This window comes from Octopus bimaculoides, chromosome 9, assembly GCF_001194135.2.
Source record: "Octopus bimaculoides isolate UCB-OBI-ISO-001 chromosome 9, ASM119413v2, whole genome shotgun sequence".
In the NCBI taxonomy this organism is placed as follows: Eukaryota; Metazoa; Mollusca; class Cephalopoda; order Octopoda; family Octopodidae; genus Octopus; species Octopus bimaculoides.
The window spans coordinates 8,931,067-8,955,476 of record NC_068989.1 but is presented as its reverse complement, the minus strand read 5'-3'; the positions used below and the strand labels follow the sequence as shown (position 1 = coordinate 8,955,476).

At 37.0% G+C, this 24,410-nt stretch overlaps 1 protein-coding gene across 1 annotated transcript in view; it reads left to right on the top strand.

The window, feature by feature from the left end:
- LOC106882708 (transmembrane 9 superfamily member 3) overlaps positions 1–24,410 on the top strand; it is a 51,597-nt gene that overhangs the window by 6,960 nt on the left and 20,227 nt on the right. Inside the window, exons 2-3 of the mRNA XM_014933472.2 lie at positions 11,945–12,140; positions 22,351–22,473. Of these exons, the coding sequence (XP_014788958.1) occupies positions 11,945–12,140; positions 22,351–22,473 (319 nt within the window). The remainder of the gene's footprint in view (positions 1–11,944; positions 12,141–22,350; positions 22,474–24,410) is intronic.

Below are 24,410 nucleotides of genomic sequence, written 5' to 3'. Positions count from 1 at the left end.
CAGTAAAGCGGGAATACTATAAACGTAATCTCTATTGGATTTCAGTTATGGCGGTAAAATAAATGAGACATGTAGAAACAAGATAAAATACTAAAAATAGACAACTGATTGTGTTCCAGCTTTGGAGTCAAGTGTTTTTATGACTCATTGTTAATGGTGTTTGCTTGTGTTTTTACTAAAAAGAAAAAAACAAAACCAAAAAAACATACCTCTGTGTTGAACTGAGTGTGTAATGAACCTGGCACATTGTCTGGAAAACGAGCAAGACTTAGACTGTTTGCAGTCTAAGCTGTTGATGATATTTACGAACCACATGGTTCCGGGTTCATTCCCATTACGTGGCACCTTGGGCAAGTGTCTTCTATTATAGCCTCGGGCTGACCAAAGCCTTGTGAGTAGATTTGGTAGATGGAAACTGAAAGAAGCACGTATATATGTATATATATGTGTGAGTGTATATGTTTGTGTATCTGTGTTTGTCCCTCCAACATCGCTTGACAACCGATGGTGGTGTGTTAACATCCCCGTAACTTAGCAGTTCGGCAAAAGTAACCAATAGAATAAATACTAGGCTTCCAAAGAATAAGTCCTGGGGTCGATTTGCTCGAATAAAGGCGGTGCTCCAGCATGGCCGCAGTCAAATGACTGAAACAAGTGAGTTGAGCCCCATCGCTTAGCTTCTTGGGCAAGTGTCTTCCATAGACCCACGATGACCAAAGCTTTGTGAGTGGCTTTTGTAAACAGAAATTGAATGTGTGTTTATATACGTGTCTTAGTGATTTCCTTGTCTTGACATCACAAGACAATTATGAACAAATGTCACCTTCATTTAAGAGTATTCCTTTGTTTCTAGTCTTTTGTGAAAACTTGTCTGGCCATGGGAACAGGTGAGAACTGGTGAACAAGGAAGGACATCTGGTCATAGAAGAAAAATATCCGCCTAAATGAATTCTGTCTAACTCATGCAAGTATAGAAAAGCGGATGTTAAAGAATGATTATGTGCAACTTGTAGCTATCGAATTGGAAATTTTAACACATTTAGCCAGTGTTGTTGTCCGTATATTTTTACTGACTCACGTAATTTAATAATTGCTTCTGAGTCGCTGTATCTAGTTTTATTTGAGTTAGAAGTCAAGTGGGAATGATAAGCATTTAGCATTGAGTGCACTCTGGTTATTGGCGTAAGATAGCCTCGAGAGATACTGTAGCTCCATGGAAATCACTCAAAGTGCTATGGAATGAAATGATAATGAATTGTAGCTAAATAAGAGGCAGGTTAAAGTAATGTAGAGATATGATGATTGTAGTTGGAACTTAATTTAGGACTACAGTAAAAATATAATTCTACAAACCTGTCCAACCTGTCCATTGAACAGTGAAATAAGTGAACCATCACCACTTAACATCCACTTTTCCATGCTTGCATGGATCAGATGGAATTTATTGAGATAGATTTTCTATACCTGGATGCCCTTCCTGCTGCCAACACTTGTTTATAAGCAAGGTAATATTTTTCCAAAGCTAGACATTTTTTTTTTTACAATAGACTAAGAATGAACAACCTTGCTTAACACATAAAGCACAATGGGCCATGATCGTGGCCCAGATAGATGCATTTAATTTATGGGCGTTTGTTGGGGTCCAATGTCACTCAAACACTCTGATACCCCGCCAGAATGCAAGAGGACTAATAGTTCAACTAATGACTTTTCAGATGATGTAAAACTTGCCACTATTATATACTAAGATATTTTAACTATTTTTTGTTTTTTATGTGTGCATGGTAGTCTCATCTTCATAAAATGTGCTCAGCAGTCCATGCTATGTAAGTGCAAATCCCAGCACTTTATGGGTTAACCCTTCAGCATTCAGATGGGTTAACCCTTCAGCATTCAGATTACTCTGTCAAATGTAATGCTTATTCATCCTTGTAGCTTCAAGATTTCGATGATGTGATGGTTTATTTTTAGAATGTCATTATAGGGTAAGTGTGAGCAGCTTGATCTGACCAGGTTGAACATGAAACAGTTGGGACATTCGAGCTGGATGTGGCCAGTTTGAATATTAATGAGTTAAAGGTGGTGCTCATTTACAACCATCATGTTTGTCCATTCTGTGAAGTGGTTGGTGTTCGGAAGAGCATCCATGCGTAAAAACTATACCCAAACAGTGACACCTGGTGCAGTCTTCTGGCTTGCCAGCTCTTGTCAGACCATCCAACCCATGCCAGCAAGGAAAGTGGACCTTAAATGATGATGATGCAATTATGTCAAGACAACAATGCACCTCCCACACACACACAGAGGAACCCTCCTTACACACTACTGGTTGCTTGTTTCTATCTACCAACTCCACTCACAAGGCTTTGGTTGGATCATAGTAAAAGATACTTGCTCAGGGTGTTGTACAGTTGGACTGAACCCTAAACCATATGGTTGCGAAGCAAGCTTCCTAACCACACAACCATGTTGACACAAAGTGGTTATTGCTTCTCTCCTAGAACTGTGATAACAAACCTATGACACACATCAGCAGTGGGTTGTTATGGGTTTTTAGATAAGACATGATAGGCCTTAAAATAATCTCCCTGTAAAATGTTACAAAAAGCTTATCTATTTTCTTTTTTTTTTACTTAAAACTAAAATATATATAGGCGGAGGAATGGCTGTGTGGTAAGTAGCTTGCTTACCAACCACATGGTTCCGGGTTCAGTCCCACTGCGTGGCACCTTGGGCAAGTGTCTTCTACTATAGCTTTGGGCCAACCAAAGCCTTGTGAGTAGATTTGGTAGACGGAAACTGAAAGAAGCCCGTTGTATATATGTGTATATATACATATATATATATATATATATATATATGTATGTGTGTGTATATGTTTGTGTGTCTGTGTTTGTCCCCCAACATCGCTTGATAACCGATGCTGGTGTGTTTACGTCCCCGTAACTTAGCGGTTTGGCAAAAGAGAGCAAAAGAATAAGTACTAGGCTTCCAAAGAATAAGTCCTGGGGTCGATTTGCTCGACTAAAGGTGGTGCTCCAGCATGGCCACAGTCAAATGACTGAATCAAGTAAAAGAGTAAAGAGTAACACCCTCCGTCAAATGTAAATAATGTAAATAACACCCTAATAAGATTGAAAATAATAAAAATTGATCATGGTGGGCTAAAAAGGTCTGCTTGCACTGTCTTTGCATGTGCAAGGGATTCTAATGAACTTAGTAATCTTATCAAAATAATTTTAATTTTTTCAGGCATGGCTGTGTGGTGAGAAGTTTGCTTCTCAACCACATGGTTCCAGGTTCAATCTCACTGTCTGGTACCACTGGGCAAGTGTCGTTTTCTAAAGCACTGGGCCAACCAGAGCCTTATGAGTGGTTTTAGTTTGCCAAAACTGAAAGAAATCCCCTGGAGACACAATGGATAAAGAGTCACTAAAGAGGTCGCAGGATGTGTGACAAAAGAGCTTTGACAATGAAACTACAATAATAATAATAATAATAATAATAATAAATCTGAAATGAATATCAAATGTTAGTGTGTGTATTTAATTGGCAAAATATGACCATTCATTTAATACAGTAGTACCTCAGTTTACAAATGCCTCGGATCATGAATAAATCGTGCTTTATATATATCTATCTCTGTCTGTCTGTCTACCTATCTATCTACCTACCTACCTATCTATCTACCTACTTATCTATCTACCTATCCATTTACCTATCTGTCTGTCTGTCTACCTACCTATCTATCAAGCACGATTTATTCGTGATCAGAGTTGTTCGAGAACCGAGGTTCTACCATATTTGAAAGTGCTGGTGGCTTTATGCTGTGGATTGAAAGCTTGAAATATGATGGTGGGTCAAACAGATGAATCCTGCTAAAAGAGGAGATACATGGCTACCTCACATTATATAGAGGTGGGCGAGAGAAACTGGTAAAATGAAGAAGATAAAGTTGATAGTGATGGGGTGTCAGAACGAACTCTCAAGGAACAGGAAGGTGAGCTTAAGAGAGGATATGGACACATTCATTTTATGTGTGTTTCGTTCTTTTGACATGTTCCATCATGCTGCTTGGTCCTTTTGTTCATTTTAAGTGTCAGTCCTTTCATGTGGGGGACTTAAGTTTTATTCTGATGTGGTCAGTCAACCACAAGTTCTGGCCTGTCGATTACTCACTCATCAACATTGGAACTAAATAGACTTAATTGATGTCTAAACAAATCTAAAAGGCTGAAGAGAAAAGAAGGGAACAAGAATCTGACATGACTTTTCTTACTCTTTTACTTGTTTCAGTCATTTGACTGTGGCCATGCTGGAGCACCGCCTTTTTTTTATAGTCGAGCAAATCGACCCCAGAGCTTATTCTTTGTAAGCCTAGTACTTTTTAGTGTTTCTGCATACCCCTTTTACTATTCTACACCCAACACTTGTATATATCTTTGGGTCAAAATGTCTCTTTAGAACATTGAGACCTCTGGGAATCTGTAACTGAAAATGCATTCTACATCTTTTCCTGGCCTTAAGTGTCGTCACCTTGTTTTTGTTTAAGCAAATCAAAATAATTTTAGCCATTGCAATGCATATTTTTTTCTAGTTATCTTTTTAATGTCCCCTGCATGAACTATTCTCACTGACTTTCCTGAATACCATAATCCCTGTGTGTCGTAAGAGTCAACTAAAAGGATCAACAACAGAGAAGGCATCTGGCCATAAAACTACCTCAAAAAAGGTAACCCTGATGAGTATAAGAAGACTGTTATGGGGTCCCAAAAGGCTAGCAGTTGCTTTAGGAAAGAAGAGGGCTTTAAAAATGGAGGTGGGGCTTTGTCGAATATTAAATCTTGTTTAAAAAAGCAATCAATTTAAATTCAATTGAATATCTTCAGACAGTTTATTTAATTAATGAAATATTGAACTATTGATTGCTGAAAATAGCTTTCACTGCTGTTTGTATCTGATGTATTGCTTTGTTTGAAGTGGAAGTAGAATACTCTGAAATGGAACAAATATATATTTCTTAGCAAGGATACTCTTTCTAGAACCATCTTAAGTTGGATGTGAAAGAGATTTTAGTAAGCAATTCTACTTCCACAAGTTGCTGCATTGTTGAATTTAACACGTCCACATTTTCAAATGTGTTGATTTAGAACTCGTGTCTTTTTGTAAATTGTTTCTTTTAAATTCTGTAAATATCCATGTGTGCTTGCTTGCAAACACAAAGACACACACACACACACACACATACTTTACATACATTTGAATTTTAATCAGTTTTGTGTTAAGCTCTTTTTTTATGTTCTCTTTGTATGCTTAAAATCCAAATAATTTCTATAGATGTATTATGTTTCCGTTTTATATGTACCGGACGGCTTTGTTAATTCGGTTATATCTAGCATGACTAGTTGAATAAAATTATTTCCAGGCTACTATTTGCTACTCAGTTGAGAGAAAAATTTTTTGTTTCCCTAAGCCAGCGTTTCTCAACTGGGGCTTCCTGGAACCCTAGGGTTCTGCAAAAGGTTCCTAGGGGTTCCGTGAAAATGAGTGAGACAAACTAATGCTAATTTCATGATTGTAAAATGACTATACATGCACAACATATTATTGGTTATTGTAATATAGACATCGTCCTATCTAACCTATTATGTTATCAAAACAATATAACAACTATATATATATATATATATATCAGGGACGTGCTGCCTAGGTAGGCAAGGAAGGAAGTACCTACCTTAAATAAAATAGTTCAATAGCAACATTTTCCTTTTATGGCAAAATATGCACCTAATTCAATGAACTTATGAAGGTTACTCATAAAATACAAAATATTTTATCTTTTTTGTAGATTAGGCTGACATTATTCACCTCTGCTTTTCAATCTCTGTATTTAAGCTACTCATAGTAATGCTGTAGTACACGTGCTGCGTACACTCCTACAACATTTTCTTTATGTGCTATAAAGGCAGAAGTAAATCTGCCTTCAACTCAGTCGCACGCCTGTGTCTCGCTTATTTTTTGTATTTTACTACACAGAGGTCACCAATTGCCTACCCTGAATAATTGCTGACGGCACATGCCTGATATATATATATATATATGTGGCTATATGGTGACAGAGTGGCATTTAGTGTAATTTTAATGTAATTCTTTGTTCAGATTGATTTGGTATTTTCAAAAGTTTTAAATGTTCATTGCTCCCTAGACTTGATCCCTCACATAATCGTCATTATCATTTAACATGCACTTTTTTATGCTGGCATGGGTCAGATGGAATTTGTTGGTAGATATTCTACAGTTGAATCCCCTTCTTGTTGCCAACCCTCACCTGTTTCTTAGCAAAATAATATTTCCCTGTGACCAGACATGTTTTTCACAGAAGACTGGAAATAAATAACATCACTTGTATAATGGTGATGCTCATTTGCAATCATAATATGATGTTTAGATACACACACACATACGTGCACATTCCTGCGACAGGCTTCTTCCAGTTTCTGGATGGCAAATCCACTCACAAGGTTTTGGTCAACCTGTGGCTATAGTAGAAGACACCTGTGCAAGGTGCTGTACAGTGAGACTGAACTCAAGACAGCATGATTGGGAAGTAAACTTATTAACCACACAGCCACATCTGAACATATTTATTATAAATTCATTCTAAAGGAATGATAACCTAGAATACAATTTTTGACCTTGAAAATAAGTTGCTATTTTCAATATTGGTTTATGTACAATGGGTGAGACCCTGAACTTGGGATGTTCTAATATGCTTATGTTTGTTAATTGGTTTGGAATATGGTAAGATAGTTTTTGATGTTGAGTGTTATAGTTTCCTTTTCTAACATTTGATGTTTGTATAATTTAAGAAATAAAGAACACTATTTTGGATTGCTCATTTGTTGGAACTGTGCCAGGGATGTTGAGATCTCCAGCATGATTGACATATTCTATATAAGATCTAAATGTTAAACTGGTACTATATTCGTGTTAGAGAAATGTTGGTGCCAGTGAATATGTTAAGACTTAGCGGCTTTAATATTCCTTGTGTGATGTGTGTAAATGTCAATAGTGTGAACTCTGTGATTGGTAGAAATTTAGTCGTGTGTGTGGTTGTAACACTACTAGTGTGTCTTGTGACTTAATGTTATCTTTTATTGCCAGTGAATAATGAATTGTTGTTTTTCCACAGGCGTGGCTGAATGGTTGCAAAAATTTACTTTGCAGTCACATGGTTTTGAGATCGGTCCCATTGCATGGTGCCTCGAGCAAGTGCCTCCTCCTATAGTATTAGGCCAGCCCAAGCATTGTGAATGGAATTGGCAAACAAAAGTAAAGAAACCCATCATCATCATCGTTTAACTTCTTTTTTCTATGCTGGCATGGGTTGGCTGGTTTAACAGGAGCTAGAGTCTAGAGTAGAAGACACTTGCCTAAGGTGCTGTGCAGTGGGACTGAACCCAGAACCATGTGGTTGGGAAGCAAACTTCTTCCCACATGGCCACTCCTACGCCTATGTGTATGTTTCTGTATGCTTGTGTGTCTGCATGTGTGTGTTTGCCACTAATGCTGGAACATACTGTTGCCAAAACAGGTTGACTGTCCAGTCAGCCATGCCGAATCATCTACTTCCAAACAGCCACACCCAATCACCTTATTCTGATTTTATGTGATTTCTTTGTTTAAATTCTTGATACCGTGGCTTTGAAAATATGCAGCAGCAATAATTAAGATGAGTGATATTTCTATGTCGAATAGAACATTCTCTTTAAAATATCTTAAAATTTGCAAACCTTACCAAAAAATATAAATCTAAAATAAAAAAAAAGAAGCATAATAAAACAACTTCAGGTTTGGTATGTGTTCAGAATGTAAAGAATTCAAAACTATAATTGCGTATTAATCTAGGAATGAAATCTTGCATCTTGTGAATTGTTTGTATGTTCATCATTTTATAACTTGTGCTTGGCTAGTTATTTAATGTTAACTTCACTAATACAGTATGAACTAATTCTTGCATTGATTGAAAAAACATGATAAACAAATTTTTATTAATTGGTTATTAGAAATTTCAGTCTTGTACACATCTGATGCGAGTTGATCTTCTAAAACCATGGTTTGAAATAGAAGCAATTACATTGTGCAAAATGCCATTTTAGTAATTTAAAAACCAACAAAAAGCTATTTTCTTTTCTTTGATCTCTTACTTGTTTCAGTTATTGGACTATTAGCCATGCTGGGGTACCCCCTTGAGAGTTTGTTGTCGTTGTTTGTTCCTTCTTGAGCCATACTTGACTGATAAGAGCCAGTTTCCTGGTTTCATTGGCGTATTGGTTCCCCACCTGGACGGGACGCTGGTCTGTCGTAGGTGAGCTGCAAGATGCAGGAGGAAAGAGTGAGAAAAAGTTGTGGCGAAAGAGTCAGCAGAGGTTCACCATTATCTTCTGCCAGAGCCGCATGGAACTTAGGTGTTTTGCTCATAAACACACACATCGCCCGGTCTGAGATTTGAACTCACAATCCCTTGACCGTGAGTCTGCTGCTCTAATCACTAGGCCATGTGCCTCCACCTTAAGAGTTTAGTTGAACAAATTGAATTCTGTATTTATTTTTTAAACCCTGATACTTATTCTATTAGTCTCTTTTGTTGAACTGCTAAGTTATGGGGACATAAGCAAACTAACATTGATTGTCAAATGGTGGTGTAGACAAACACAAGTTTGCGTACAGTTTCCATCTACCAATTTCACTCACAAATCATTGGTGAGTCCATTGCTGTTGTAGAAGACATTTGCCCAAGTGCAGTGCAGTGGGACTGAACCTGGAATCGCATAGTCGCATTTTTATTGCATTTACTACTACTTGGTCACTGACACAGGACCACAGTGATAATGGAAATCTTGAGATCTCATGAAATAAGAAAAGTTAATGGAACTGTTTTTTTGTCTGTTTTTAGATGGTTAAAATGGCTTTTCCAAAATGTAATTGCTGGTTAATAAAAAGAGCATAAAAAAACAAAACAATTGCTTTGGTACAATTCATGGTCAAAGTTAATAAAATATAGCATTTCAATGACTTCACTCTGCAGTTGTGATAATTCAAGAATTCCAACCAACTCAGCAGGGTGTTAGTGAATATTTCTAAGATTTGGTTTCACAAGTTTGCAATGACCTTGAGGCAGGATAGAATTTAGTGTCTCTGTGTGAATAGAATTTAAATATAGAACATATAGAATTTAAATATAATATTCCGGTTGTATGGTGTATATACATGCACACAAATTCATATATACGTATAATAGCGATTCTATACATAAAGGAATAGGCGTGTATGAAGTTAGTAAGTTAGCTTTATAATCACTTTGAGGTTTAGACCCACACTGCATAGCATTTTGAGCAAACAGTTTCTATATCCTTGGGCCAGCAAATGCCTTCAGAGTGGAATTAGTAGATAGAAATTGCAATAAAGGCAGTGAGCTGGCAGAAACGTTAGCGCGGGAATACTAAAAATGAACCTGACCGCTCTCAAAAATAAAAAATAAAAACCTGAAAAATAATCCAGAATCCTCGTCTTGTCCCAGACTGATCCCAAAATCCATTCAGTGCATGCCAGTCACAAGGCCAAATTTCCATGAAAGTTTCATCCGAATACCTTCAGCGGGTCTTGAGATATCTTGACCATGGACAAACAAGCATGACTGAAAGCTATAGCTTGACCTTCTCTAAGGCGGAGGTAATAAAGAAGTACTACATTTGCCTGATTAGTCTGACTGCTAAAAAGTTAAAAGCTAATATGTTTTCTTATAAAACTAATATTGTGCTTTTGGATTAGGTACTGTTTTGACTTGTGGAAATGACTATTTGTATTTGTGATATTTGTTGATTTACTTGTTAAAATTGGCAGTAAGTACAGAGAGATATTTTCACGTGCAGTTATTGCTGCTTAAGAGAACTAGTTTTCGTCACTCTTTTATTCACTCTAGCTTTCAGAATGACTTCAGAACTGCATGACTATGGAAAATTCTGCATTACAATCATTTGTAATTGTTTGTATATCTTCGAATAGGCATAGGTGTGGCTGTGTGGTAAGAAGTTTGCTTTCCAACCACATGGTTCAGGGTTCAGCCCCACTTCGTTGCACCTTGGATAAGGGATTTCTGCTATAGCCTCAGGCTGACCAAAGTCTTGTGAGTGGATCTGGTAGATGGAAACTGCAGGAAGGTTGCTATATATATATATATATGTGTGTGTGTGTGTGTGTGTGTGTGTGTATATCTTTGACAACTGGTTTTGGTGTGTTTATGTCCCCATAACTTAGCGGTTAATCAAGAGATCCATAGAATAAGAACCTGGCTTAAAAACAAAAAGTGCAGGGGTCAGTTTGTTCAACTGAAATCTCTTTAAGGCAGGTACCCCAGCATGGCTGCAGTCCAATGACTGAAACAAGTAAAAGAGTAAAAGATGAAATATATTTTGAAACAGGGAAGAGTAAAATGGTGTGCCTATCAATACATCCCTATTATGAGTAGCAGGGACCTTAAAAGCATGACATAACATCAGAGAAAGGTTTTGCTTAGAATGTAGGTTGTGAGAGAACAGTTGGTTGCAACTGCATAGTCACTGCAAGCAGTGGGTGCATTAATTGCAGTGGAATATCTTAGATCAGTGCTTCCCAACCATTTTTTTTACCTGTGAACCTTTTCTTGTAACCATTCAATGTTTAAAAAATCCTATTTTTAGAACTGAATATTGTAAGAAATTGTATTTTAAAAAAATTCTTAAAATATTCTGTGTATTAATCTTTTAATCTTTTACTTGTTTCAATCATTTTGACTGTGGCCATGCTGGAACACTGCCTTTAGTCGAACAAATCGACCCCAGGACTTATCCTTTGTAAGCCTAGTACTTATTCTATCAGTCTCTTTTTGCTGAACTGCTAAGTTATGGGATGTAAACACACCAACATTGGTTGTCTAGCGATGGTGTGGGGATAAACACAGTCAACACAGTGTTTCTGTATTGAAGACTGGAATTTTAGTTTAACCCTTTCCTCACCATATTTCTATTAGTTTAAATTAATTAGGAATATAATGAAGAATTTTGTGAATAACTCCTTATTCAGTTGGTGAGCATAAACACAAGATTCTGATGGAATGTTCTAATTTAGCTCACTTTAATCCTTTAGCATTCAGATTGTTAAATGTGATGTTTATTTATCCACATTGCTTTGGATTAATCATGTATTTATCTTGTAGCTTCAAGATTTTGGTATGATTGTATATTTTTTGAATGACATTGTAGGGTAGGTGTGAAAGATGGGATCTAATTGATTTAAGTGTAAAAAAGTAGAATATTTGGGCCAGTTTAAATGCTAAAGGAAGTTTGTACCATAGAACCCAGGGTGGCTTCAGATGGCTGGGTATCAAAAGGGTTAAACTGAGATAACCCTTTTTAATGTTGAATATCTGATTTTGTGGTGGGGGTGGTGGGGGTCTTTCTGTTAATGTTTTCCCATGTTGGAGAAGTTAAAAAAAGAACAGCAACCACATTGGAGAAGATGCATTTGATAACACTCAAAGCTTTTAAGTTCTCTGAAAATTTAAATATATTTCATGAGGTGCCAAAAAAGGGAAATTTATAGATTTGTCTGTAATACATGCACATCACATATTCAGCATTTAAAAAATGGCCTTTCTATGATGTAGTTACTTAAGTTTCAACTCATAGTCTTAAATCAAGTTACTTGCTTGACAAGTACATTACCAATAAATTTTAAAAATTGTAAACCAATCCAAGACAAGAAACAAGCAAGATGTTGGTTTGACACGTTAAAATTACAGCTTGAGTTATGCATTTATAGCACTTGAGTGGAACTTGCTCACCTCTGAAACTTAATATGTTCATCCTTTTATTAAGAATACTAATTCTGTTTGTTTTTTTTTCAGTATGACAATACAGATGAAGTGGTCGTATGGATGAACACAGTAGGGCCATACCACAATCGGCAGGAAACCTATGAGTATTTCTCATTGCCCTTCTGTGGTGGCCCAAAAGAAAGCATTAGTCATTACCATGAAACACTGGGTGAAGCCTTACTTGGTGTTGAATTGCAGTTTAGTGGTCTTGACATAGATTTTAAAGGTAAACAAATATGTCTTCTTAAATATTTTATTTCAGCATTATTTCCTGATATTTTCTGACTTCGTTGAATGTAATAGTACTTTCATGGCAGTCCTGCTCTGACTCCAAGAATCGGTGACTTTGGAAATATCTGCCTGTGAAGTCATGCCAACCTTATCTCCTCCTACTCCACAGAGATTCAATCACTATACCTATCAAGGAAATGGTATTATATACCCCACTTCAAACAGAGAGAAAGTATGCTATTAGATCTCTCAAGGTATAACTCTCTTTACAACCAGAGGGCCTTCAAATCTGAAAATTATTAATCCCCTATGAAGCTCAAACGAAATCCACAATTGAGTATTGCTCCTGCATCTGGGGTGGGGCTGTTGTAACATATGGACATCCTAATGCATCCAAAAATGGCCATCTAATTGATTGGCATGAATTGCTCAACAACACCACACTCCAACTTTTGATCCACATGCACACATGTGCACGTGCATGCACACACACACACGTGTGTGTGAGCACAGAAATATACATGTACGGAGAGAGAGAGAGAGGAGGGTAGGAATCAATGAAAGAAACATCTGATGTCAAATCAGTGATGCCAAATGGGCAGTGCCAAAATGGCTGTGCCAAAACGTCTCACATCTCTTCTCTGCCCGTTTTTCCAACCACCATTACATTTCAGCCCCTCAAAGCTACCTGGTTTCATGCAACCTCCTCTCAGACACCCCTGGCTAACTTGGTCCCACTTCCTCTCACCATCCATATTGTGCCCAGATCTCACGTGAACCAGTATGCCCAACTTTTTCTTCCCAGAATATTGGTCCCTTGTGATTTGAACTATTCAAAAGGAATATTGTCTGGCTTGTTAACAGTTTTGCCAGCTCACCATCTTGATTACAATGATAATGAGGCAGTGGTTCTCATGGTTTCTGATCTTAACTGATTGGAAGTGTCAGCATGGACATGTTTTGTCTTGGGCTACTGCAGTTATTCTGCTCAACTCTGCAGATTTGCTTAAAACTTTAAAAGAAATTTGCCTAAAACTTAAAAAACTTTTTTTATTAAGCTCTAACACTCATAAGGCTGGTTACCTGGTGTCAGGATAAAAGGATTCAAGGCCAATGGTTTTGATGGGAAGGAACAAGGAGATTATATCGATCCCAGAACTTGACTGGTGTTTTATTTTATCAACCCTGAAGATATGAAAGGCAAAGTTGATCTCTGGGATTTGAACTCAGTATATAAAAAGCCAGATGAAATGCTGCTAAGCGTTTTGTCTGACATGATAATGATTCTGCTTGCTCGTTGACTTTTTAAGAGCTTTACTGTCATTAATTCCTTTGACAATGGATCAAGAGTTAAAATACTAGTACCCTCTCATCTAAAGAAAATACCCCCCCCCCCAAAAAAAAAAATCAAAAACAAAAATACAAAATAAAAACAAAAATCATTCTCTCGTTGTGTGATATCTTTAGCTGGTATTAAAATTATTTGTTTTAGCAATTATTAGATAATTATATAATTATCTGAATTTGTAATATCATTTAGTCCCAGTGAAAGACAGCAAAGAAGAATGTCACTGCAAAAGCATCATTAGCATAATTGTTTGTTAATGGTGAGGTCACTCTAACTTGATCCTGGCAAGCAAGAATATATTGTTGAAGGTCACTAATACATAGTAGGAGGTTGTGGAAGTAATAAATTCTGTTTTTTACTTGCTGAATCTTCTGGAAGGAGTAGCGTCAATAACTTTTGCATACTCTCCAAGACCAAGGACCTCGATGCCATTAGATGTTGCTGTAGCTTAACTCCTGCATGATAGACAGTAGTGATGGAGAAGAACATTCCAGATTTATGGCGTTCTGAAGGAAAAAGACTGGATATGGTGGCTTGTACATAGTTGGGTGTAGTTGGATAATGAGAGGTGAAAAGAGATGATAGAAAAGATTGAGAGGGGACCAGCTAACTCTGGTGAACAGAGGTTATTATGATGGTTACAGAAAAATGTCACACTAATCCCCATTCTCTGTCTTTTCTCCTTAGAACCTCAGCCCTCTGGAATATTCTCTCTGTTGAAGCAAGTAATAATAATTGCTGAATTGAATTGTTGAAACAAAAGATTTCAATACTTCATACACCAGAGACACCGGGAAACCAGCCCTGTGCTCCTTACGGGGTCATATGGATTAACCATATAAATACAATATTGTGATTGAACTTAGGGCTTTTTTTGTTCACTAATCTAGTGCCTTGACATACTTGATAATCTTAAGGGATTTGTTAACTTAGTGATTAAGCATTGTCCTAGATGTGAGAACAGCGCTCTGCTGTGGCCTTCACTCAAGGCTTATAGAGTGTCGGCAACTTTTGTGGGGCAGGGCATTAGAATGTAACTGAATAGAAGATAGACTTTGGTAAAAGATGTCTCAAATTGTTGAGTAATATTTCACTGACCTTCATAAACTGAAATGATATCAATTTACAGTTGATTAATTTCAGATGATGCAAGAAGCCAAGGAAAATTGAAATAACCTATTTTTTTCTTTTTATGTCAGTTGGTGACCACTAAACATTATCACTTGCAAGTTTCCAACTGGCTCACTGCATTTCTGACAGCAACACCGACAACCTAGTGTTTTATAACTTGGTGCAAAACATATATGGCAAAGGACTTCACTTGAAAAATAACTGTTTTAGTTTTCTCACTGAAGTTTATAGCCTTTGCTATGTAAAAAACACAGTAGATTCTATAAAGAGTTTGGCAATAGGAAGGTCATCCAGTTATAGAAACCATACCAAAGCAGATGAGGACAAATATCCGTCAAATGTAAATAATGTTTTTGAGTATGTCCATAAAAGCTCCTATGCTATTTATTCCGGCTGGTGCTTATTGTTCCCATCTTCCAGAGTAATTTTATGGCATCTTTTACCTGAAGAAACAAACACACGTATTAATATTCCCCTTAAAATCCATGTGGAGGCACGTGGCTCAGTGGTTAGAGTGTTGGGCTTGTGATCATAAGATTGTGGTCTCGATTCCTGAACTGGGAGATGCATTGTGTTCTTGAGTAAAACACTTTGTTCCACTCAGCTGGCAAAAATGAATAAACCTGCCATGGACTGTCAAGTTACAGTATCTGTCTATAGTAAGTAATAAGCATTCCTTGTTCAGGCCAAACTCACCTGCAGTCAATTGTATTATCTCCAGTGTAATACCACAGAGTGGAGGCGCAATGGCCCAGTGGTTAGGGCAGCGGACTCGCGGTCATAGGATCGCGGTTTCGATTCCCAGACTGGGCTTTGTGAGTGTTTATTGAGCGAAAAACACCTAAAGCTCCACGAGGCTCTGGCAGGGGATGGTGGCGAACCCTGCTGTACTCTTTCACCACAACTTTCTCTCACTCTTACTTCCTGTTTCTGTTGTACATGTAATTCAAAGGGTCAGCCTTGTCACGCTGAATATCCCCGAGAACTACGTTAAGGGTACACGTGTCTGTGGAGTGCTCAGCCACTTGCACGTTAATTTCACGAGCAGGCTGTTCCGTTGATTGGATCAATTGGAACCCTCGACGTCATAAGCGACGGAGTGCCAACAACAATACCACAGAATTGGCCTCGTTAGTCATCAGAGGGAAAGAAGTGGTCAAAAAGAAACCAAATAAATTATTGGACATATGCTAAAATGCAGCCAATAACGAATACCACAGAATGAGAAGATTGGGTACAAATGTTTGGGTGTTGATGTTTCGGCACGGCTGACTGGAGATTCAACCGGTTTTTGGTGCCAGTATGTTTTGTGCACACACATGTACACATAAATATGCACATATAGACTATGTGTGTGAGAGAGAGAGATTACAATTTGCTAATTGAACACTATTGATGTAAAATCTTTCTCTAGAAATATGCTCCTACACAAACAATAGGGTTGGCGTGCAGTGGGGGAATGAGAGACACAGTTATACAACTGATATCGAATAAGTCAGTATCAGATCAATGACACCGAAACATCTGGGACAATATATCTCATACCTGTAACACTAGTGATTTTTTTTTTTCATTGATACAAGGAAAAGCAGTTGTGATTAATGAGATTTGAATTTGGCATAAACAGAATTATTACTGCTGAAGCTCTGTTACTTCAGGTACAACCACACTGACTTAACCCCTTAGCATTTAATCTGGCCTTATCTGACCCGAATATTTTACCTGTTTTATGTTAAATCTGACCAGATTTGACCTCTCACACCTACTCTACAATGTCGTTCTGAAAATAGGAGTGGCTGTGTGGTAAGTAGCTTGCTTACCAACCACATGGTTCCGGGTTCAGTTCCACTGCGTGGTACCTTGGGCAGGTGTCTTCTACTATAGCTTTGGGCTGACCAAAGTCTTGTGAGTGGATTTGGTAGATGGAAACTGAAAGAAGCCTGTCATATATATGAGTCGCTGTGATTGACCGCTAACTCCACAAGTTTTTTTTATTCTCTCTCTGTTTATTTCCTCGTGTTCCTTTCTGTTGAAGAGCATAGGTTCGAAATGTAAAACACTTTCTCACCTTCCCGAGTGTCAAACTAATACAACTGCTTGTTGTTTATACACCTGCCTTCGTCTTTTATTTTTCTGTGTGTGTATATGTGTGTGTGTCTGTGTCTGTCTCCCTAACATCGCTTGACAACCGATGCTGGTGTGTTTACATCCCCGTAACTTAGCGGTTCGGTGAAAGAGACCAATAGAATAAGACCAGGGGCTGATTTGCTCGACTGAAGGCGGTGCTCCAGCATGGCTGCAGTCAAATGACCGAAACAAATAAAAGAATAAAAGAATGCCTTCAAAATCTTGAAGCTACAAGATTAATTCGAAACAAGGTGTATGAATTCAAAGCAATGTGAAAAAATAAGCAATACATTTGACAAAGAAATTTGTGTAGAGGCTGTGAATACCATTTGTAACCTTAGAAGAAAGTCAACATGTTGTAGTCATCTTGATTTTTTTTTTTCATTTTTTTTTTTTCGTTTCTAATAACTGAAGAGAAAAATGTCAATGTCACGCACGGCATTGTAATTATATTCGTTGATGTGTTTTTTCTTACTACCAAAGTTAAAAAGTAACAATTGAATTTGTTTTTTAATAACTAAACTACTCTTAGATTTTTGATGAGGAATTATTTAGAGGAAGTGTGTTGGGTTATACATCATTCACCCATATGCTGTAATTGTAACAGGGTGCATCATATAGCTTGAAAGTGATGGTGCAGGAGTGGCTATGTGGTAAGTAGCTTGCTTACAAACCACATGGTTCCGGGTTCATTTCCACTGCGTGGCACTTTGGGCAAGTGTCTTCTACTATAGCCTCGGGCTGACCAAAGCCTTGTAAATGGATTTGGTAGACGGAAACTGAAAGAAGCCTGTCGTAAATGTATATATGTGTCGTGTCTGTGTTTGTCCCCCCAACATCGCTTGACAACTGATGGTGGTATATTTACGTTCCCGTAACTTAGCGGTTCGGCAAAAGAGACTGATAGAATAAGTACTAGGCTTACAAAGAATAAGTCCTGGGGTCGATTTGCTCGACTAAAGGCGGTGCTCCAGCATGGCCGCAGTCAAATGACTGAAACAAGTAGCAAAAGAGTATATTTAAGTGAACAGAGTAACATATGCTGTTGTGTATATTTTATTAAAATTCAAAATGAAATTAAGTTGCGTTTCAAACTTTTGATTGTTTGCCATAATTGCAGAAATTGGTTTGTGACTTTTGTAACTTGAGTAAAAACTTTGAATGGTGTCTGAGGATTTACCCTCCTTGTATCTGCAAGAGAATGCTTGCTGTTGCAGTGTACAGAGAGAGAGAGGTTGGGCGATATGAGCAATGAAGAAGCAACAGATGTTAAGAGGCGTAGGTAGAGAAAGAGAGAGAATGAGTTTAAAGCGATTGTCATTTCCATAAAGTAATTAAAGTATCTTGACTGGTTTTAATATTCATAATAATTGGAAAAAACAAAACATCAGTAATTAATTTGAAACCTCAACTTATGTATTTTATGTGTAATTAAGGTTATATTGTAAAATCTTATTAAGTCAAATAACCTAATGTAGTTATAGAAGTTTTGAATACAGTTGCGTTTCATCTTTGTAACTAATTCAGACATGTAAGGTTAAAAACAAAAAAAAAACACAAGGGAAAAAAAAATCTATTGTTTGAAATCTCTTTCACATCTATTTTTTTTTAATGTTAATTTATGCTACCTATTCAAAATTAGTGTTTATACACTGGTTAATAAAATTAGTGATTGTACACTGGTGATATCCTGTTTAAAAGTAAAGTACGAAAAATAAAAATAATTTAATTTTGACTAAGTTTACAACTGCACCAGCTCATCCAAGTCTTTGTAAGCTTCCTAGATAAAGTATAATTCCTTTATACATAAGACAGTCTTGCTTCTTTTTCTCACTTTCTCTTTTTTTCTTTAAGGACCATGTTAACGATAGTTTATTTACTACTTGCATTTTATTGACACATGTGAATTCAGCAGTATTTGAATGATGTAACATGAGAGCAGTGCGTGATTTGTATTTTTTCTCCGTTTCTGTAAACATACTCATAGCATAAAATATTTACGAGCTTTTATTCCCCAACCTGCTAATTCTTGGTAAACTGTTTTGATTAGACTTGACATTGTTATGGATACCACTTTTAACATTGAGTATTTGAGACGTTTTCTATAAATCTGCTGGGACCTTATATAATTATTACTTGCTCAAACCTTTTGTTCCCTATGGAGCATAAGCCATTGATGACCTTTTCCTACTGTTCTCAACTCAGGGTTATCTTTCCTGTCTTTTTTTTCCCTGCTGGATTTCTACATTTTCAACTCTGCTGGCCTTTGTGGATTCATGTTTCCATGAAGGAAGGCCTTCCTGTCCCATATCTTGGTTTTGAATTGTCATTGAGACTTCTGTAACTTTGCTTTTTTTCTAGGTAGGGGTGTTGGCACAATGCAAACCCATCTGGGAAGGGTACCTTGTATTATTATGGCCTCTATCCTTTGACCTGTCCAGCATGGGATGCCAGACAAAGAGCTTGTACTTCCACTGGCATATCTTTCATGGCTCTCAGAGACTGTTGAGGCACACAAGCCACCACATCATGGCAAGGACTGGATCTTGTGGTGGTTATTATATAATTGATTGATTACACTGTATAACAATGAAAAAAAAAATGGAAATGAGAGTATTCTAAGGGTATTTTGTGTGTAGATCGTGAATATAACATCCGTTTCTTTCAGTGACCCTCCAGTTTCTTGTAAATTACCATCTTATATTAAATACAATGATGGTTCTGTAGGAATTGAGTGCAAACAATATTGGGCCGAAACTGACAACTCTAAAAGTTATGAATGGATTTTGATATAATTTTAATGAGGTATTCTTTAGGTATTTGTCAACCTAACCTATGAAAATTATAAAAGTACACTCAATATTTTTATAGTTATATGGGTCCATATCCATGGTAAATCTGACAAGAAACTGCCCCTTATCACCCATCCTGATCTAGTTCGTGATTTAACATTTACTAAGCAACAAAGTGAAGTCCTGGTCTCACGTCTGCAGCAATGGGACGTACTGGATAAAGATGCTTGAATTACAGTATTTAGGAAGCGTTTTGCAGATCTACAGCAATTCTTCACTTTGGAAAACAACTTGACTTATTGTAATATCAGAGATTCAGTGCCCTTGAGCTGACTAATGAACCAAATGAGTGGAGGTTATTCATAGATGCATCCCTTTACAGCATAAAAGCTGTTCTGTTGCACATTGGGAACACCATGTCTTCATTTCTTTTTGCTCACTCATTCATTTTAAGAGAGGCATATGAGAACCTCGCTTTTATTCTAGACCACATAAGTTACAAGGGACATGAGTGGCTAAGTTGTGCGGGCTTGAAAGTAGTAGCCCTGCTTAATGGGCTACAGACTGGATACACAGAGTTACTGTTTCCTTTGCAAATGGGCGAGTGGGGCCAGATCAGAACCTTATGTGCACTCAGAATGGCTACGTCAGGAAACTATGACGCTTGGATGCCATGATGTAGATCATGAGCCACTAGTTAAGGAGAAAATCATTTTGCCACCACTGCATATAAAACTAGGCCTAATGAAGCAATTTACTGCAACATAACGAGCCAGGTTTCCAGTACCTCAAGGTGATCTTCCCGAAAATAAGCGGTGCCGAGATTAAAGTGGGCCTATCCGTAGGCCCTCAGATTCATTGACTTATAGCTGATGAAGCGACTGTGGATGAAACTGAGCTAGTGGCCTGGCATGCATTCAAAGATGTATGCAAAGGACTTTTGGGAAAGCACCAAGTGACCCAGCGAGAGAGTATAGTGGAGTGCCTAATCAAGTGCTACCATGATCTCGGATGCAATATGTCACTGAAGATACGTTTTATTCTCGTCTGTCCTTCTCAGAGAATGCAGGAGATGTAAGTGATGGACATGGAGAGAGAGAGAGAGAGAGAGAGGTTCCATCAAGGTATAGCATCAATGGAAAACAGGTATAAGGGGAAATGGAGCCCAGCCATGCTGGCTGATTTCTGCTGGAACCTGAAGCGTGACACACCTGAGACGTCTTATAAACAAAGAAGTAAATACTAAAATGTAGGTCATTACATTATATAAGCTGATTCATTATATATATTTATAAATCAATTACAATGGACATGTTTAATCTGACTTTGGGAGCAAAATATATTTATGGTGTTGTGGAAATTGATTCTGGCCTTTCTCAATAGTTGTGCTGGTTGTTTCTATGTCAACTTGGTATTTCCTGCTACAGTTTTCATCTTGTATTAAATTGAGGCTCTGTTTATTCATGCAACGTTTTTGCTTAGTTTTAAGTTGCAAAATGCCGTTTATTTTATTTTGTAATTGATTTTTTTCTTATATGAAAGAAGTATCTACTGATCTCGAAAATGTTCACTGAGATGTTTGACCTATTCATTCCCTATGCATTCATTTCCTTTACTTTATCCCCATCTCCATATATATTCAATGTGTATAGATAATCTGTGTTTATACTAGTTCTTGTTCTTTAGCCTTAGGTCTGCTCTAATCCAGTAAATGTTTGATCAGAAATGTTCCAGATGTGACTGTCTTGTTTTTTTTCTTTTTTTTTTTTTCTTTGGTTACATTGTGTCCAGCTAGGATTACAAAAGTTTGTGTTCTTTGTTATTATGTTTTTTAAGCCAATAGGGTGTTCCTAACCCTAACCCTCACTGGCCCATGTTTTATGTTTACACTGTGTGTGTGTGTGTGTGTATTTACAGGGTTATTCAAAAATAATGAACTGATTTCATTAGGCAATATTTTAATAAGGAAAAGCAATAGAAAACTCCAGGTAAGTCACAAGTATTTACTCACACTCAACTTTTATTTCCTGTCTTACAAGTGTTCCATGTGGCCACCACCTGCAACACTGGCAACACCAATGTGATTAGAGAATTCCTCCCAGACTCATATCTGCATATCACGATCTGCTGTTGTTATTTGATATTTAAGGTCATTGAGGTTAGTGGGTAGCGGCAGAACATAAACACGATCTTTTACATATCCCCACAAGAAAAAATCTTAAACATCAAATAACAACAGTGATCAACTCAGTGGATCGTGATAAGCAGATAGGCATCTGGGAGGAATTCTTTTGTCACGTTGATGTTGCCCATGGCTGCAGGTGGTGGCCACATGGAACACTTGTAAGACAGGAACTAAAAGTTGATTGTGAGTAAATACTTGTGACTCAGCTGGAGTTTTCTATTGCTTTTCCTTATTAAAATATTGCCTAATGAAATCAGTTCATTCTTTTTGAATAACCCTGTATTTAACCCATTAGCGCCCATGGTCCTTTTTTTAGGACCAGAAGGATAATCCATCATATTTTTGCAGCACCTGTAATTTTCTGAGATATCTTTAGTCATCAAGTCTGGATTGTCTTTCAAATATTGTAATAACATTTTTTTTATCTTTAGTATCAGTTGTATAAAAAAAGATTTTTAGTAATCAAATAAAAAAATTTCGGCACTAATGGGTTACTGTGCAAAATATTCTTATAATTAATAACATTTGGTTATTATTTTCATTATGATTTATTTATGCGTTTAAAAAGTATTGGAATAATTTTGAATTTAGCTTTAATTGTTATTTTATTTTCTTTCTGCAGCTGAAGTTACGAAAACAGAATATTGTACCGTAGAATTAACAGAAGAAAAATATCAAGCATTTGTTTATGCTGTTAAAAATCATTACTGGTACCAGATGTACATTGATGATCTACCAGTTTGGGGTGAGTATTCTACTTGGGTGCTTTGTATTCGAATATTTCAGATTTATTACACTTACAAAATTCTTTGAATGTAATTACAGTCATGATCATCATCATATGTCTGTTTTTCATGCTGGTATGGGTTGGACAGTTTGACCAGAGCTGGACTACGTTCCAGCCTGATTTGGCATGGTTTCTGTGACTGGATGCCCCTCCTATCACCAACCACATTACAGTATGTACTGCGTGTTTTTTACGTGTCACTGGCACGTTAGCCTTCTATGTGGCACTGGCATGAGTGCTTCTTAAGTGGCACTGGCATGAGTACTTTTTACGTGACCCTGGCATAAGTGCTTTTTACATGGAATCAGCATGTTCTTTTTACGTGGCAAAGCCAAAATTCAGATATATATATATATATTAAAAAAGGTTGAGAGATTTCATTCAAGTAAATTTATTTTAAAAGAATAAAAGAAAATACTTTGAGAGCCTCAGCAAGGACAAAAGAATAAACATATTTTTATCAAATTATGCTACCAGTTTCAGTTTTTAATGATTTAGTCATGCTGTAAGAGAAAGGAAAATAAATTGAAATTAGATTTAAATTAAATCAATCTTTCATAATACAGTTCTGAAAGTTAATGTGTTTTTCTTATAAATTCACATGGTGTTGGTAGCTTGTTACCTTTTGATGCTTACTGGATCCTAGCAGTAGTAGGTTGTAGTAGTAATACTAGTAGTGGTGGTAGTAGTAGTAGTAGTAGTAGTAGTAGTAGTAGTGCTTTAAGCTGTTGCAGTTGTATTTTGTTCCTTATGTTTGTTTTAGGGAATAGCTATTAGCAGTTGCAGCTGTAACATTCTCACCTGTAGAAGTTGCAGTCATAGTGGTGGTGGTGGTGGTGGAAATGGTAGAAGCCGTAGATGTAGTTGGAGTGGTTTGTCCTCCCCTTTAGTAATATGAATGAGGTGGTAAGATAATGGCAACAGTAGCAGAGATAGCAGGAAGCTGTTGTAGTCTTAGCAGTAGCAACTGCTCCTCCTGATGCAACACCAGACCTAAAGCCATGAGATTAAGAAACAGACTTGTTAACCAAACAATCTTCTCTACACTAGCATACACACATATATAGGCACAGTCAGACATTCAGACATATGTGATTTTACATGCTCGCACAGCCCTACTAACTGTAGTTTTAGCACATCTTTTTCCTGTCCTCTACTGAAAAACTGTCTCATTAATAATTTACGACAACAGTAACCACCATTTACTGTGGGATTTTACCTAAAAGAAAAATTTCTCTATAAGATTAGTGTGAGAAAGCACATCAAGCTAAACTCCATGTGATGTCAACAGACTACAAGATCTGGTGTTTTGGTGTAATTTTGTCTCTTCAGTGGTAGACACTATTTTGAGCATTTTTAACTAAGCTGGAACTTTTACCCTGTTGGCATTAACTTAATACAAACATTCAAGGCAACAAGAGTTGCTATAAAGATATGTCCTTGGTAAGCCTCAACACATATCAGTAAATGTACTGTTTGCTGGTTGCCATATTTTGCAATGGAAGTTCCTAGGCTCTCAATCACCAAGGCAGTGTTTATTGCTGAAGAGGTGAAATTATGCCAAACCATTGTCTGGTTGTCTGCTGGTGTTTCTTAGCTAGTGCTTGGCTCATTGTGTTTTTATACACTAAGTCTATAGAGATAAGTTTATCTGTGAGACAGGACCTCATGTTCTATTGTGCAGGAGTGTGTTAAAAATATATGTCGACATTTTTATGGTCATCCTCACAGCTTTGTGTGCTTGTGCTAAATATAAATAGATCGTCATTGAAAATGATATGTATTCACATGCACACACATTTGCTTATATATATATATATATATATATATATATATATTTTTTTTTTTTCTTGTTCAATTCTATTGTTAATTGGTTATTCATTTAGAATATTAAT